The following is a 19,214-nucleotide window of genomic DNA, read 5'->3' on the forward strand; positions in this document are numbered from 1 at the left end:
TCAAGATGCTGGAAAATGTATTCTTGTGCACAGCCTTCACTTCACATCAACTGCGTGTACCCCGCCCCAGCCCTCTCCCTTCCACAGATCTCCTGATCTTTCTGTTCCCTCGTGTTGTTGTGCTTCCCTCACTCCCTCTATTGTCTCCCACTCCCTCTATTATATGTTATATGTGTTTCCTCTTACACGAGCCTCGACTTAGTATACATGCAGAAAAAGAGACGCTTGGCCTCTGTGTGTGTCTGTGTCACGCCATATTTCTCAGTGATAGCCAAACAGAACTTTGTCAACCTTTCAGAGGTTAATCAGTGAGTGCTGGCGAGTGTTTTTAATTTTTTTTAAATCACCCTATAGTGCTTAAGCCTTTGAAGCTATGTGAAAGGTATTAGTGAATGATCTACGACCCATTCCTTCGTGGGTGTCGGGAAATGTTTTCGGCCCCCACAAACAAAATTGGAAAAAAAACCAAAAAATTGATTTCTTCAAAATGACATCAGGATTTGAACAGCACCAGGCAATGCCGGGTATCCCTGCGAGTACTCAATAAACCCAAAATGGTTTCCGTGAGAATCATGGCAAGGACTGACGCTCCCACACAGGCCTACAAAATACAAATAAATGGTGGTTTCACAAACAGGACAATGAATTGATGTGTGTACAGTCCAGCAAAAGGACGTTAAGCCTGAGGACCCATGTGCCAGCATTAGTTCTGGTGGATGGTAAAGATCCTATGGTGTCGTCCGTGAAGAGTAGGCAAGGTATCGCCGGTACCCTGAACAAAATTACAAATTCGTGCCCAAATCATCTTCGGTTAAATATCAAGCTTGCTCAGTGGTTTCCTGAAAGCATTTGGCCAAAAACGTTCCGTGGCTGACCTCACAAGGAGGTGGGAATGTTTGGGAGCGTAGAAGAGGAAAAGATGAAGAAGAAGTAGCAGCTGCCATAGCTGCTTAAAAAAGGGGCACACACTCTTTTGCAGGTGCAGGTGAAATGCTGAGGACTCACATTTGCGTATGAATGCTCCTGTATTATTTTGAAGTATCATAAAAAACCAGTGATTAGAGACATGATTCGCAGAGAGCCGTGTGCAAGCCCCCCACAAGCAACATACTCTGCAGTTTTCTGTCTAAGGGCATCCTGTTGTGTCATATATATATATATATATATATATATATATATATATATATATATATATATATATATATATATATATTATTTTCAGTGTATCACATGATCAGTGGAAGAAAAGAATAATATTTTCTTCTGCTGAGCTGACATTTCAAATAAACTATTGAGATTTATGTCGAAAAGTAGTAAAATAACTGATTAATTTTATACACGCAAATGAAACAAGTGCCTTGGCTCGTACTCAAGCTATTCCACTGTTTATATAACCAAAAATCTTGCCTCGTACCATTGTGACACCATTATGACTTGGCCTATAGCTCATTTGTCTGGAGTACTGCTCATGATAGAACGGATTGTCAGGGAGGAGAGGTTTTATCCCTGATCTTGGAGCGCTTGGGTGTCACCAAGGCTTTAATGAAGACCGTTTGGCTGAAGGGTGCTGAGATTGAGTATTAACTACTCTCTACCATCACCAAATGCTCCCACGACCTGAGGGATTGAGAGCCTGATCCTGGAGGTGTCTATGATGACTAGAAATAGCGATAGACAAATGGACGTGGTGCAGATCTGAGCAGCGCTTCTGATGTACGCTGAGCCAGCAGAGACATTGAGTCAAGGGCAAGTGGCAAAGTATAATTTTTGGATTAAACATCTCATAATATGACAGAAAATGCCAAAACGCCAGCAACTAGAAAGCATCTGAAAATGCAAAGCCCATCTGCATCGGCTTTGGATTCAGACTTCTTCTTCTTCCGTATGCCGAACAACAAAAACAGCTTTTAAAAAAGAATTTTAAAAATTCACGATTTTGGGCGACCTTGACCTTTTGACCTCAAAAGCAATTGGCTTCAGGGATCCAATATGCAAACCCTGCTAAAATTTCAAGTCAATCGGATGAAAATTGACGATTTTATGCAACCTTGACCTTTTGGATCTAAAAAAAACAATCACCTGAAGGTTTTGATTGGTGAACCAATTCAGTGACCCAATATGAAAATTCTTAAAATTGCAGGTCTATTGGATGAAAATCGACGATTGTATATGCTGACCTTTTGACCTTTGACCAAATTATTAATTTGTTTTCTCCATATTACCATAAGAAAGCTTTGTTGAAAATTTGATGACAAAAGCTCAAATGGTAAAACGTTAACACACACACACACACACACACACACACATACACATACACAATACACAATACACAATACACACACAATACACATACATACATACATACACACACACACACACACACACACACACACACACACACACACATACACACACACAATACACATACACATACATACACATACACATGCATACACATACACATACATACACATACACATACATACACATACATACACATACACATACATACACATACATACACATACATACATACATACACATACATACACACATACATACACACATCCACCCCCCCACACACACACACACACACACACACACACACACACACACACACACACACACACACACACACACACACACACACACTAATATCCATTCACCTGATCCAACGGCAGTGGAGACCTGTGTTCAGTGTTTGTTCTGCAAACGAGAAGGTAAAAGCAGTTGATTGAATGTGAATAAATCCAAAAGGTGGTGTGGAGGTGTACAACGTATTCATTAATGGGATTAATTATGGTGGATTACACTGATTTTACAAGTAGCGTGACTCGACTGCGCATATGCAGTAAAGCGCATATGCAGTAAAACAGACGTCTACAACCTTTGTGAGCAAAAGAGCCAAACAAAATTTAAACTTTGAGCTTTGAGGTGCACAAAGAGCCAATCGTACAATTTAAACGCAATTAACATAGCCTACTTCATTGTGGAAGTGTAATTATGAAATACCGGTAGTAAAAATTTATAATTTATACAGAAAAGCCTCAATTTAACAGACTAATGGCAGCGGAGGGGTTAACCGTCAATGCCAAAAATCCGTGAAATTAAATGGTTATTGTGGAATGGTAATAAACGCCCCACATGACATAACAGCCATTGTTGAACAGTTTTACAGTACATGTATGTATTATGTAATAAAAACACTCAAATAAGAAATAATTCGAAGAAAGCAAGCATGAAATATGAATGAAATATGTGTATACAGTACTTTATTCTCAACATTTGTACCGTGATCGATAGAGGTGATTCGGAATACTTTTATTTTGAGCCAGAGCTAAGAGGCTGAGGAGGTGAATGCCCCCGTTCATCAGCACCTTCAGGGTCTGGAATTCCACAGTTGAATTCTGCATTCGCTCTTAGACATGATAATTTCAAAGGTTCTGATAAGGATAGTATACAGGAAGTAACAAGTTAGAGAAACTCTTTGTTCAAGATTTTTTTTATTTTGATGCTATCCAATTTTTTAAGGGTAATGAATTTAGTTTTATTTCCAGAGTAAAGACAAAATGTTGGATTAGGGGTATCTAAAATGGCTGGATGTTGAAGCGTGAGGTCATGCATTAAGAACTGAAAATGTAGTGGTTCTGAATTCAGATTTCTAATGGACCGTTGAACGTGTCTGTTCATCTTCCAACGTAACGCAGGTTGTGCGTGCTGCAGAAGAGACTGCTACCACCTTGGTGTGTTCCTTTGATTCGGAGCAGTGCATCAAGGTACTCAGTCCTATCGTCCAGACGGCAAACTTTCCCATCAACCTAGCTGCCATAAAGATGCTCACGCATGTTGTAGAACGAGTGTCTCGTGAGGCTCTGGATCTTCTCCTGCCAGACATCATTCCTGGCCTGCTCCAGGTACGTTGTCTGGTGTGTTCCACATGTATAGATAGTTTGGTGCAATTTTTATCTTTTTTTATATTTTATTTTAATTAATCTCTTCCTCGCTTTCTTTCAACAAAAGATAGATGTAGGAAAAGGTGTTTCTGATCATTTAACTTGCATCATTGTGCTTACTCTAGAACACAACAGCTCTTGTTAGTGGAAAGGTGGATGTTGTTGTGGAAATGTTGTCACAATGGCAAGGCACACATGCACTCGATTGCACAACAACAACAACAACAACATGCATTTTAAAGGCCATTTTACATGCTAGAGCAGGGGTTAGCCTTGCAGTCCCCATGACAATCTTCTCCATTTTGCCCTATTTTCTGCATCTCTCCTTGTTAACCCCCTTGCCCGCATTTCTTCTTCTACCATCTTTAGCCAAGTCTTTCTCGGTCTTCCCCGTCCTCTGCTTCCTTCTACATTCATTTCCATCACTCTTCTCAACCAGTCACTTTCATCCTTCCTCAACACATGACCAAACCATCTCAACCTGTTCCTCTTCACAGCATCAATCACAGGCTCTATTCCCATCATCTTTTGCAATTCATCATTTGTCTTCCTCTCTCTCAACGATACTCCGCACATCCGTCGAACCATTCGCATTTCCACCCTTTCCAACCTTCGTTGCTGCTCTACGTTCATTACCCATGTCTCGCTCCCATAAATCATAACACTTCTCACACATGCAGCATACACCTTTCCCTTCAGCTTCAACGACACTCCCCTCATCATCAGCACGCCACTCAGTTCCCGAAACTTCTTCCATGCACATCTCACTCGAGCAACCGTTGCCGAGTCTGATCCACCTTCTCCATTCAGCATGTCTCCGAGGTAGCAAAATGTTTTCACACCTTCCAGCTTCACGCCGTCTCCAAGATCCAACTCAACATCTCCATCTGCAGCTCCCTCTGTGCACACCTTACACTTGAATGTAGCTGCCACACTGGTTAATGACCCTCTCAGACCACTACATTTTTGATGAACCCACTCAGCGCACATTGTACATTGAATGGAGTTCACTCCGACACCCTCCCTACACACAGCACAGGGCCACTTCCCAGTTCTTTCCACCTCACCACATGCTTTACCACTTGCCACCACCTTCGTCTTTCCGATATTCACCTTCAGACCTTTTGTCTCCATACATTCCTTCCACGTGTTCATCTTTTCCTTCAGTCCATCCATACTTTCCGCAATCAACACCAGATCATCTGCATACAACAACTCCCACGGTAAACCCTCCTTTACGTTCTGAGCCAGCACCTCCATCACAGCTACAAATAGTAGTGGACTTAGTACCGACCCCTGATGCACTCCCACCTTCACCTCAAACTCACCACTGTTCCCGTCCTTCGTCCTTACAGCTGTGCGCGCTCTTTTGTACATTGCCATCGCTACTCTGATCAACCATTCCTCCACTCCTAACTTCCTCAATGCCCATGTCAATACTTTGCGTGGTACCCTATCGAATGCTTTCTCCAGATCAACAAACCCAAGAAACAACTTCTTCCTCTTCTCCATGTACTTCTCCTGCAACTGCCTCACAATGAAAAGTGCGTCTGTCGTTCCTCTTCCTGGCATGAATCCAAACTGCATTTCGTCGATCTTCACTTTCTTCCTTATCCTCCTCTCCAACACCCTTTCCAATACCTTCATTCCATGCTCCAATAACTTTATCGCTCGGTACGAGCCATACTCCAGAGGGTCACCTTTCCCCTTGTATAGAGGGACGAGGGTACTCAGTTCCCAATCCACTGGAATGCGGCCTTCTTTCACCACCAGATTACAGAGCTCTGTCATTCTCTTCACACCCCAACTTCCTGCTGCCTTCAACATATCTCCCACAACTCCCGTCGGCCCTCCCGCTTTTCTACCCTTCATTGCTTTTATCGCTTCCTCAACTTCCTTCTCAGTTATCTTCTCTGCCGGTCCTAAAACTGGGTTACTCTCTATGTTGCCATCCCATTCATTCTCTGTATTCAACAGCATTTCCATATATCTTTTCCATCTTCCTTTAATTCCATCTGGGTCGACAACGATTTGTCCCACTTCATCCTTCAAGCAACTCACCCCCATCACATCACACCTCTCTTTCGCTATCTGCTTTGCAATCCTGAATACCGCTCTCTGACCCTCTTCCGAATCCAAGCGTTCTCCGAACATTTTCCTACATGTCTCCTGCGCCTTTGCTACCTCTTTCTTTGCAGCCTTCCTGGCTGCCTTATAACTTTCATGCTCTGCTGTTTCTGCTCCCGTACCCTTTGCCTTCTGCCACTCCTTGAACTTCTTCCTCTTCACGTCAATCCTCGTTCCAACTTCATCATCCCACCACCATGTTTCCGAGTGCCTCGGTGGTCCTTTTGTCCATCCACATACCTCACCAACGGCTCCCAACAGACTAGCTTTCATTGACATCCAACCACTCTCAAGCTCAACCACATCATCCTTGACCCTACTCAGCCTCTCTTTTAATGCCTCCCTTACTGTCACCTCTTTCAACCTCCACACCTTCATTCTCGGTTGGTACTTCACCCGCCGAGCTCTCCTCGCACCTTTCACCCTTACGTCGCAGACAACCAAGTGGTGCTGTGAAACAGCCTCCTCCCCCGGGATCACCTTTGTGTCCCGGAGGTGCCCCCTATCTCGCCTACGCACCATCAGGTAGTCAACGGTTGTCGTCGACCCACCTGACGTGTATGTAACGAGCTTATTATCCTCTTTCTGGAACTGAGTATTACAAATCAACAAATCAGCTCCATCAGCAAACTCCAAAATCCTTTCACCTTCCCCATTTCTCACACCATATCCGTAACCCCCATGAACTCCCTCAAAACCATCAATACTCCTTCCCACATGTCCATTTAGGTCTCCTCCTACCACAACAACTTCCTCATCTTTCACGTTTTCCATCAGCTTCTCTAACGCACACCAGAACTTGTCCTTTTCCTCGTCGCTTCGACCAACCTGCGGAGCATATCCCGAGATGACGTTCACCAAGAGCTTTCCAATCATCATTTTCACCATCATCAACCTATCACTCACTCTAGTCACACTCACCACACTGTCTACAAACTCCTCAGAAAACAGGACACCAACACCATTCACGCCCTCCGGGCACCCTTGCCACACAAACTTATATTTCTGTCCCTGCCTACCCTTCACCATTCTCACACCACTTCCCTTCCATCTCGTCTCTTGCACACAACATATGTCTACTCTTCTTCTGACCAATACTTCCACCACTTCTCCTGATCTCCCTGTCATTGTCCCTACATTCCATGTCCCAAACCTCAGAAACCGATCTCCACTTCGGGCTGTACCCTGCCGCCTGCCCATATGTAGTTGTAATTGTCATGGTTCCCTTTTTGAGGCAATGTTTTTATGGCCGGATGCCCTTCCTGACGCCAACCCTCTAAGTCGTCGTTTACGACACGCAGGGATACGGTGTACCTATTCTTATCCAGGGTACACACCGGGAAACGTTTAAAACATGGAAATTCTGGGTGGGGGGGGGGGGGGGTGTCAAGGGAAAGATGAAATGAAAATAAACCCCCTTCAGCCGGCACTTAGCTTGGCGTCCCAAAGAGTACTTTCAGGAGCTTGGCGGCTGTTGAAACTGGGGTAGCCACTCATGCGGGAAGTGGTCCAAAATGGCGGTGTCGAAAACCGCGCGTCGAAGACACAACAAGCGTGAGGCGAGCAGATTAGACGGCCTCCTTTCGATTCTCTACCGTCAAGTCCAATGCGGCCTTCAGCTTCCAAGAGCCCAGCAGTTGTCCAAAACCTCGTGTGGGGAAATGTGGTATCTGTCCGTCGTCTTGTCCACCGTCCACACGCGGCTCCAAGCTCCGGCGTGAGGAAGCCCTCAATAAATCTCGATTGCACGATACTTCAAATACCACCATCGACTCTGCTAATCGGCTTGGTCCCCACTCCCCATTTCTCTGTGTTTGCAGTGTTACGATAATGTTGAAAGCAGTGTACGCAAGGCCAGCGTTTTTTGCCTTGTTGCAATTCACAGTGTTATCGGTGAAGACCTGAAACCTTACCTGAGTAATCTGACAAGTAGCAAGGTAAGCACACATTTATGTACAGGAAGTCCATGAAGTCTTTGAGCAACTTTGAACTTTTATAACTTTTGATGTACACGTAGTAGAAACAAATTTAAAATAGTGCGTGAAAACATAATTAACTAGATGGTATTCATATAATACTTACCCTGCACAGTCAACTTGTTGTGAGCCAACTCTTCTGTTTTTTTACATTTTTTTTTCTTTGATCCAATATGGCCGCCAGACCACGTCAGCGATGACATCATAAATTTATATTCTCTTATATAAGTTTTGCATAGATCACACCCAATACATTTCAAACTGATCAGACGAAGCGTTGTCCCTGTCAAATTATGACATCATTATTATGGCACCAATGATGTCATCGTTAACAACACCTTTTGTCATCCCCATATGAAGTTCTTTACAATGAGCCATGTTTCAATTTTTCCATGCAGCGGTTTTGGAGAAATAGAGGTGCAACATTTTTCGTTTTTTTCCGAGATGGTGCCTGTACCACATGACCTATGACATCATGATTATCATTAAAATATTCCACATGAGGAAGCGCTCCTATGTTGAAAATTTCGTGCCCATCAGACCAACAGTTGCTGAGACAAAAAATTCACAATGATCAGATGTGTTGTACTTGTCGAATTATGACGTCATAATGAAGGCACAGATGACATCATTAACATATCTTATTCCCCAAGGGGAGTACTTGACAATGAGCCGTGTTTAAAAAATTTTTAGGGAGCCGTTTCGGAGATATAGAGGTGCAGCTTTATTCGATTTTGTTTTCCCAAGATGGTGTCTGTACCACGTGACCTATGACGTTATAATTATCGTTAAAAAATTCAACAGGAGAAGCCGCACATATTCTGAAAATTTTGTGTCTAACAGTTATAATAATAATAATAATAATTCATTTATTTTGTATAGCGCTTTTCATGAAGCCCAAAGGCGCTTTGACAGAGTGCAAAACATAATGCATAACAAAACATGGAAACAACAATTGCAAAAAGCCAAGAATCAATAGGGAAATATTTAAAGCAAAAGGAGGGAGAAGGAGAAGTGATAGTCAGGGGTTAAATGCTGTGGGTTGAATGTTGAATGCAGTGCTGAACAGGTGGGTCTTGAGTGATGTTTTGAATGTGGTGAGTGAGGAGGAGTCTCTGATGGTGTGAGGTAGTGAGTTCCAGAGGGTGGGAGCAGCGATGGAGAAGGCCCTGTCCCCCCAGGATCTGAATTTGGTCTGGATGGGGGGGGGTCTTTGTTGCAGAGGAATTTGTGTTTTATTCATACTGATCAGATCAAGCGTTGTACTTGTCGAATTATGACGTCATAATTAAGGCACCGATGACATCACCATCAACATATCTTATTCCCCATGTTGAGTACTTGACAAAGGGTCATGTTTCAATTTTTTCCATTGAGTGGTTTGGGAGATAGAGGTGTAACGTTTTTCCAATATGGCGTCTGTACCACATGACCTATGAGGTCATAATTATGAATCAAAAGATTCTACAGGCGGAGGTGCTTCTATGGTAAAATTTCGTGTCAATCGGACCAACGGTTTCCGAGAAAATGAATTTTTAAAATGTAGACACGTATGGCACACAGCACACGTATGCAACTGAATGCTTAACCCCGCTTTTCGCTTCGCGGGCGCAGGGTAACAAGAAAGAGCAATCGGAGGTTGCAGACCCTTGCCAGGACATGTTTTTAGTGTTTTTTAAGGATTTTGTGTTGAAACAAATATGGCGGCCGAACCACGTGACCTATGACGTCATCATTTTTTTTTTTTTTCTCCCCCGATTTATCCCATGATGACGCTCAAGAAATTTCATCTTGATCGGATGAAGTTTTGTACTTGTCGAAATATGACGTCATAATGGAGGCACCTATGACATCATTAACATAGGTTATTCACCATGGAGAGTTCTTTACAATGAGCCATGTTTCAATTTTTTATATGCAGTGTTTTCGGAGATATAAATAGGTGCAAATTTTTTCGGTTTTTCCAAGATGGCGCCTGTACCCCGTGACATATGACGTCATATTTATCATTTAAAAAATTAAACAGGACGGGGTTTACCTATGTTGAAAATTTCCTGTCAATCGGACCAACGGTTGCCGAGAAAATCATTCTTATTTTGTGTGGATAAACAAACAGACTAGTATGGCAGATAGGTGCAGGAATTGTGCCTTTGATGATACAAGCATGGCATTTGGGACACAGTCAGAGTATGTCCTAAGAAAGATATTTGGCTAGAGGGCCATCGCGGATTTGTCCTTTTTTGGAAAATGGCCGCCATTGTTGTCACAGCTGTGATGTCACATTGACAAATCTGTGATGGCCCTATAGCCAAATATCTTCCTTAGGGTATACTCTAACTGTGTGCCAACTCTCGTGCTTGTATCATCAAAGGCACAATTCTCCCAAATATTTCACCTATCTGCCGTACTAAAAATTGGGCGCCATTTTTATTGGACACATCTGTGATGACTAATAGTCAGAATATTTAACTGTGAATTTGTATAAACTGTTTGAATCACACAAGCATGGTATTTAGTACATATACCATAATATACCATATAAATGGCGGCCATTTTAAAAACATTGTTGTCACAGGACAAATATATGATAACCCTATAGTTAGAGGTCTTTAATTATGTGTCAAGCTTGTATGACCACAACAACAGTTTATACACTAATGTACCAAATATATGTAAAATAACAAGCAATGGAGGCCATTTTGAAAAATGGCCGCCATTGTTGTCACAGGACAAATCTGCGATGGCCCTATAGCCTCCGATCTTCCTCCGATCCGACCGTATGTCATGTAAGAGTGTGCTCCGATCTTCCTTAGGGCATACTCTAACTGTGTGCCAACTCTCGTGCTTGTATCATCAGTCACAATTCTCCCAAATATTTCACCTATCTGCTGTATTAGACAGACAGACAGACAGACAGACAGACAAACAAACGGACTCAAATACTATACCCTCTCATCTGGCAAGGGTAATAAAGTTTAAACATTTTAGGCTTCAAGAAAATCAGATTTTTTGTAATACATCGTTTAATCTGACTTTCCAACTTGAGGAAAACATTCTCCAGTTGATGCTGAGTAATCTCATGAAATGCATTTGTGATCGCAGCCCTAAGTTCATCTAAATTCTAAACAATGTGGTTTTTACGAGTAAACAATAGTTTTACAAGTCCCATAAAAATGTAGTTCAATTGGGCCGTGTCTACCGATCCACTTGTTTGTTTCTGTCATGTGCAAAGGGTGTTTCCCTAAAGAATGCCTTTTTTCCCTAAACAAATCATCCGGTCGGGAAAAAAGGCATTCTTTATGGAAACACCCTTTACATCAAAAGTTATAGAAGTTTAAAGTTGCACGTGGAGTGTATAGACACCCTGTATTGTTCTCTCTGTAGCATTATAACAAAATGGAAATATTCCCTGGTGAATGATGTGACATGCACAAACAAACAGGTACCATTCATGTGGAACACTTTCCATGAATGTCACCTCGTTCAAGATTTAATGTACCTTCATGTTATTTCCTTTATATTGATTAACTTCAGCCAAAGCAACTTGAAGGCAGGCAGTTAGAGCTGTGAAATGGGGCAAAATTGTTACCTCCGCCAGCTAATATGGACGAGGTTGTTTTCACGTCTGTCTGTCATATCTGTAGGATATCTCAAAAAGTTATGGGTGGATTTGGACGAAATATGGTGGACAGGTTTGGTGTGGTGATCCTCATCCCGATGAAGCGGCCCTTGCATGGAAGGAAGGAAGGACTAATCAATTCGATTTTGGTGAAGATCCGGATCTGGGAATTGTTTTCTTTTTTTAAAGTGACTCTTCACCATTGAGAAATAGTTATTTGTTGTCTTAAACAATGTTTCCCTTTCCCTCCAGATTAAACTATTGAATTTGTACATCAAGCGGGCAATTCATAACAACGGTGGTTCAGAAAGCAACTTCATCTGAGGATTGTTGGTGTCAAAAATTGTTGAACACAAAATCAAGGTAAGCAACTCTTTATTTGTTCACAACACTTGCTGCCATGAGTGACGTGTAGCAAGTTTCACGAGCCGAGGAGTGTTTTGGCATTAGTTCAGTTTCTCTGTGGAAACCGGACAAAAACACAAACGTTCTTGTGACTCGCTCTTCAGCTGAAATAGTGCCCCATACATTTCGTGTTTCTTCTCCATATCCACATCCTGACAAGCTCAACGAGCTCAACTTGCCAACTAGTATTTTTTTGTTTGTTTTTTGTATACATAATCGAGGCTCGTGAAAGAGCGAACATTTATCGCACAAACAAATCAAACAGACAAACAAGCAAAGTATATAAAAAGGGGAGCAGTAGACAAGATGGGGAGAGATGGGGAAGCACATAAACACAACATTTCAGAGCAGGGACATCGGAAATGTGTGTGGGAGGGAGAGGGATTGGGGGGAGGAGGCATTGGAAGGGGGGGGGGGGTGGGAGAAGTATAAACACAAGGACACCAAGGACTTCCAGGAAAGAAGTTGGTATTTCAAAAAAGTGGATTTGGGGTGAAATTAGCAGGGGTAGAAAAGATCAAGGTTTTGGATGGGGGAAGATAAGAGATGGTGGTGAACAGCTGTTTTAAAGACCTGGAGGGAGCAGTGGGATTGAAGAGAGTGAGGGAGTTTGTTCCAGAGGCGGGAGAAAAGAGGAATAAAGGAGTGAAGGTGAGCAGAGAGTCTTGATTTTGGCAGTTTAACCATAAGAGGGTTGCAGGCAGATCTTGTGCGACCTGTAGGAATATTTGGGGGACAGAGCCCAGAGAGAACTGGAGGAGCAAGGCCGGAGAGGAGTCGGTAGAAGACAGAAAGAGCACCAACCTGCCTGCGGTGAGTAAGTGAAAGGCCCTCGGAGGTAGCTTCATCACGGGAGATTCCAATGATTCTGAACGCTTTGGATTCAACAGCGTGAAGACGAGCTAGGTGTGAGGCAGGAGCACCAGCCCAGAGGGGAGAACAGTATTCCATTGAGCTGCGGATGAAAGCCTTGTATGTGGTGAGGAGCTCAGGTGTGCCAAGGAGGAAGGACTTCGCACGACGGAAGATGCCCAGTCGGCGACTGGCTTTGGTGGCCAGATTTGAAATGTGGTTTTCCCAGGAAAGATCATGGCAGATAGTGAGACCCAAAAGCTTGAGTGACAGAACTTCTTGGAGAGGATTATTCAGAAAGTGGATGGGAGGGTTGTCCAGTCGGTCTTTTCGGAGAGACATCGTAAGAGTGTGAGATTTGTCAGGATTGAAAGACATGTTCCACTTGTTTGCCCAGTCTGTGATTTTGTCCAGGTCTGCAGAGAGTGAGGAGGCTGCAGACTGCCGATCTGAGGGATGAGGAATGGAGCGGCAGAGAGTGGAGTCATCAGCAAAGAGATAGAGAGGATTTTCAAGAGAGTCGGAGAGATCATTGATGAAGACCAGAAAAAGCACAGGGCCCAGAACACTGCCTTTGGGAACTCCATCCTGAACAGGAAGAGGAGATGAGAGAAACCCATTCAGGGCCACACGTTGACTACAACTAGAGAGGAAGTCCGCCAGCCATGCGTGGAGATTTCCTTGGATACCGAAGGAGGAGAGTTTGGTGAGCAGAGCGGGGTGCCCGACCGTATCGAAGGCATGTGATATGTCGAGGGAGACAGCTCTAATTTCTTGTTTGGCATTGAGGACCTCCATCCATTGTTGAGACAGCAGAAGCAGCATGTCCAGAGTAGAGTGACCTGGTCTGAAACCAAATTGATGATCAGAGATCAAGCCATTGGAGAAGAGGAAAGATTTCATATCCGAAGCAATGATGGATTCCATGACTTTGCTGATAATTGGGAGAAGGCTGATTGGTCTGTAGTTGCTCGGATCTGTTTTTGCACCTTTTTGTGTAAAGCGGTGATGTTGGCTGATTTCCAAGCAGATGGCAGATGACCTTGAGCAAAAGAGAGGGTGAAGAGAACAGAGAGGGAGTGAAAGAGCGGAAGAACAGGATTTTAGGACCCGTGGGCTGATGCCGTCAGGTCCAGTTGCAGAATCAGAGTTGAGGGTTGACAGAAACTTTTCCACCTTGTCAGGAGGAAAGGACACAGAGTCCAGGAGCAGTGATGATGGTCCCGTGATGACATTCTGGGGTTCTTAGAGACTTATTTCAGCATCTTGCGGTCTGCTCTCGGGCTGAACTTGCTGGGGCGGCCTGGCCTGAACAAGTTGGCAGTTGTTTGGAATCTTCTCCACTTGTAGATGATCTTCCGGACAGTCGAATGATTGATTTCAAATTGTTTGGAGATCTTTTTAAATCCATTCCCAGACTCGTAGGCATCTATAACCTTCTTTCTGAAGGTCTCAGATAGCTCTTTTGATCTAGGCATGGTGGCGCCGCACACTTCAACAACAAAGAGCAAACCAAACTAAATGTCAGGTTTAAATAAGACAGGTTCCTCCAAGATCTTCTTTAACGATGTTCTAATCATTTGCACCTGAGCTGGTGCACCTGATTCTAATTTCAGGTATTTGAAGTAGTGATAAATGTAGGGGTGTACTTACTTTTTACACATGCGAAATTTGCATATATGTTTATTTAAATTATACAATGGGCTACAAAATGTAAATGTTTCATGTTTATGTGTATGTATGTATTATGTGTATGTATGTATTATGTGTATGTATGTATTATGTGTATGTATGTATTATGTATGTATGTATTATGTGTATGTGTATGAGGGTTGGCGTCAGGAAGGGCATCCGGCCATAAAAACATTTCCTCAAACAGGGAACCATGATTGTCATGGGGCCCGCAAGGCTAACCCCCGCTCTAGTGGGGAAAATGGCCTTAAAACGATCATTCATTCATTCATATATGTATTATGTGTATGTATGTATTATGTGAATGTATGTATTATGTGAATGTATGTATTATGTGTATGTATGTATTATGTGTATGTATGTATTATGTGTATGTATGTATTATGTGAATGTATGTATGTGTATGTATGTATTGTGTGAATGTATGTATGTATTTGTTTGCATGTACATATGTATGTATAATTGTATTTGTATGTATGTATTATGTGTATTTACAGTGCATTCAGAAAGTATTCAGACCACTTCACTTTTTTCACATTTTGTTATGTTGCAGCCTTATGCTGAAATCGTTTAAATTCATTTTTCCCTCATCAATCTACACTCAATACCCCATAATGACAAAGAGAAAACAGGGTTTTAGAAAGTTTTGCAGATTTATTAAAAAGAAAAAACTGAAATATCACTGACATAAGTATTCATGCCCTTTGCTATGACTCTTGAAATTTAGCTCAAGTGCCTCCCATTTCTCTTGATCATCTTTGAGATGTTTCTGCACCTTGATTGGAGTCCACCTGTGGTAAATTCAATTGATTGGACATGATTTGGAAAGGCACACACCTGTCTATATAAGGTCTTGCAGCTGACAATGCATATCAGAGCAAAAACCAAGCCATGAGGTCGAAGGAACTGCCTGCAGAGCTCAGAGACAGGATTGTGTCGAGGCACAGATTTGGGGAAGCATACAAAAAAAATCTCTGCTGCATTGAAGTTTCCCAAGAGCACAGTGGCCTCCATAATTCTTAAATGGAAGAAGTTTGGAACAACCAGGACTCTTCCTAGAGCTGGCCGCCCAGCCAAACTGAGCAATCGGGGGAGAAGGGCCTTGGTCAGAGAGGTGACCAAGAACCCGATGGTCACTCTGGCTGAGCTCCAGAGATCCTGTGTGAAGATGGGAGAAACTTCCAGAAGGACAACCATCACTGCAACACTCCACTGATCTGGGCTTTATGGCAGAGTGGCCAGACGGAAGCCTCCTCAGTGAAAGACACATGAAAGCCCACAGAATCTTGTTTCTCACAGTCTGAGAGTCCGTTAGGTGCTTTTTTTGCAAACTCCAAGCAGGCTTTCATGTGTTAATAAAGCATCTCATTAATAAAGCCGGCATTTTTGTACATTTTAATTTCGCCTCGGTTTGAGTTTATTTATTGCATGTTTGAGGAGTGCCGGTGGGACCCGGAAATTTAAGCTCTCCGGTTTCTTCCCCATTTGCTCCCCACGTGTATTAACTCCGCCATTGAACTGAACGCCTCGGATTGTTAAAGCTTGTTTGGTCATCCGTGCTACCCTACGCTGTTCACCAAGGGTCGTCACACGACTATGTATATGTATGTGTTTGTATATGTATGTATATTTATGTATATGTATGTATATTTATGTATATGTATGTATTGTATATGTATTTGAACTGGTTTACCCTGCTTTTGAACTGGCCTGGGATGTACTTGAAATGACAAAACAACCTCTCGAACCAACTAGTGACAATGCATGTGTTACGCTTGTGGGGAGTAGGCAATACCTTTGTCCAGGTAAAATTGCACAGGTAGTGTACTCTGACTGTCTTGAAGAAGAAGAAACCATCATGTATCATAAGTAGGGATCTGGTAGACCATATGTCGTGTAAGCTCGTATCTTCGTTCCCATCATGAGGGATGGGGTTATGTTAATTAGTTAGGGATTATGGGTAGTTAATCCCCTGTATGTAATGGTCTCTGTTAATTTTTCCTCTGTCCCTTATGACATCAGCATCACACACACATAGCCAGGAAATCGTGCATTTATGACACTAAATAAAACCAACCGTAAGCAGGGCATTGAGCACTACTGCTGATAACACCGACCTGGTGAGAACACAGGCAGGCCGTGGGACCACGCCCCGAAGAGCAGTGATTGGTCCGGGATTGATTGGCGCAAGGACTGCTAAGATGGGACTATGGGATTGGTGGAGCAGGCACGGATGACGTCAGAGCATTGAGTCTAAAAGAATGCTCTGCCTGACATTTTCTCTTCTTCTTCTTCTCGTGGCTTGCTCTCTCGAGTCTTGGCTTTGACAACGAACAGTCGTCTCCCCGACATTGGTCTCTCGGGTCCGGACTTTGATGGAGAACGGTCGAGGCTCTGGACTTCCTCGCGTCTTCTGACTTTGGTGTTGGTGTTTGTGAACGAGATTGTGAGGACAAGCATGGCTGGAGCGAGCGAGCGGGCGTGGCCTGTTCTGAGCCAGGAGTGAGCGGACCGCGAGGCGAGGCCTACTTCCAGCCTATGGGCAGTGCAGCCTGCGGTTTCCCGCACAAGGATGTAGAGGCCTGTGACGAACCGGGACAATTCCTGACGAGGTTCAAGAGCAGCTCGGAGTTAAGTGCTCACAATAAATAACACATTTATTTTCCAGTTATTTTTTTCCCTTGTGCTGTAATCGAATCTGTGTGGAGGGTCCCTCAATTTAGGAATTTAGTGTTACCTTTTCATTGTTCTGCATTATTTTTTATTAAACCCTTTTATTGTACATTTTAATTCTGTGTCGGTTTTGAGTTAATTATCCAGGTGCGAAGAAATCGGGTGGAAGCCGTCCAGGTAAGTTCGTCATCCTCCTTTCCCTCGCGTGTAAAGATTACCGTCATTTTTGGATTGAACGCCTTGGAGTAAAGCTTGTTTGGTCATCCGTGTCACCCTGCGGTGTTCACTACAGGATAGTCACACGACAATATGTATGTATAATTGTATATGTATGTATGTATTATGTGTATGTATGTATGTATGTATGTATATATATATATGTATTATGTGTATGTATGTATATGTATATGGATGTATATGTATTTGAACTGGTTTATCCTGGTTTTGAACTGGCTTGGGATGTACTTGAAATGACAAAACAACCTCTCGAACCAACTAGTGACGATGACGTACTCTTATAATGTTATATAAACCGAAAAGAGGAGGAATGTCTCAAGTTTGCACAAAACGTTATGCAAGAAGCAAACAATAAGTTGGTAATCACCTTCATTGTGAACTTCCTTTGAAAGAGACAGAAATACTCACTGCTCAGTGTAGCATCAGCTACTACACTGCTAACCACAGGGGACTCTTCAGGTTTCTGTACCATCTGCTCTTGGCACCATGTAAGGATGTAAAAAAAATTAAAATACAATATTAGAAGCCCTCGAGTTTCACCAATTTATCATTCTGATTGTTTTTATCGTGTCATTTGCCTGTGGACACAAATCAAGTTGACAATCTTCATTTTGATGCAAATCCTGTTCAGTATTTATTTATTTATTTATTTATTTTTGAATCGTTAACTGTGACAGAATGATCCTGACCAAAGAAAATAAAAATCTTATTTTTCTTTTGCTGCACCATTCAACTTCAGTGATAAATTTTCAAAGAATGTGATTGGTGATTTGTTCGTTAATTTAAAATCTTAACCTTCTTTCTCTCCAGCAGATTGACTTGTGTTGCAAATCAAAACACCTTTGTGCCCTCCAACCCACGGTGGTTATTTGCTGGCATCGCCATCAGTGGAGTTACCTGTATGAAACAGAGAAAGTACACTGGAACAAACATGGTACCGAAAGATCACTTTATGTTCCCTCCCTTTCCATTAATGCAAATCCTGCCTTTTTGGATTTAATTTGTAATGATGTGTCAGGCCACTGCCAGATTGATAGTATTTGTACCTGGTTCTGCAGATTCACCTAACACGATGTATGCTTGTGTAGAGCGATCTTGTTCAAGTGGTCTTCATTTCAATACCTTTATTAATTCGCAGGAATGAAAGTTGGGCCACAAGAGTTTGGAATGTCATGTTGTGCAGTATTGGTTTTTACTATTCAGATTGGAGTCTCCTGTTCATTGTGATTATAAATCCTGGATAATACTGCAAGCTTTTTACATATCCTAACAAATAAGCACCTGCTTTCTTGGTCTCTGTTGTTTGACTATTGTACATAATAATAATAAAAATACTTCATGTTTTATTACTCTGTGGTTTGGTCCGTTCTTGTTGAAAGAGCATGAAGACGAGTTTGACATTCAAAGCATGATCAATAAGTCTGTGGCCTACCACAAAGGAGTGATGCTGCGGCAATGGTTGTTCAAAGTACTGTATAAGATTATCAAAAGAAGAAGTTAATGTCTTCATAAGCAAGTGTGAAATAATATTGGTGCAGAAATTGAACAATGAACACAAAATATCTTCAAAACGGCAACCTCAAAGGATATACAGCAATCCCTTGCCAAACATGGACGGGGGTTACATTCCTGAAACCCCCCATGGTTGGTAAGATGAAAGTCATATGGAAAAAACATGGG

The 19,214-nt window shown here is 42.5% G+C and overlaps 1 protein-coding gene across 9 annotated transcripts in view; it reads left to right on the top strand.

Moving 5' to 3' along the window:
• LOC137415094 (CLIP-associating protein 1) overlaps positions 1-18,883 on the top strand; it is a 208,179-nt gene extending 189,296 nt beyond the window's left edge. For 5 of the 9 annotated variants that reach the window (XM_068100652.2, XM_068100654.2, XM_068100655.2 and 2 more), the window contains 4 exons: positions 3,708-3,914; positions 7,901-8,017; positions 11,928-12,038; positions 18,348-18,883. In XM_068100652.2, the coding sequence (XP_067956753.2) occupies positions 3,708-3,914; positions 7,901-8,017; positions 11,928-11,999 (396 nt within the window). In that variant the 3' untranslated portion in view covers positions 12,000-12,038; positions 18,348-18,883. Of the gene's footprint in view, positions 1-3,707; positions 3,915-7,900; positions 8,018-11,927; positions 12,039-18,344 lie in introns of all 9 variants that reach the window. The other 4 variants (XM_068100653.2, XM_078766027.1, XM_078766028.1 and 1 more) reach the window with 1 other exon arrangement.
• Positions 18,884-19,214: the final 331 nt, after the last annotated feature.

This window comes from Myxine glutinosa, chromosome 12 (genome assembly GCF_964187855.1).
Source record: "Myxine glutinosa chromosome 12, kmMyxGlut1.1, whole genome shotgun sequence".
Lineage (NCBI taxonomy): Eukaryota > Metazoa > Chordata > Myxini > Myxiniformes > Myxinidae > Myxine > Myxine glutinosa.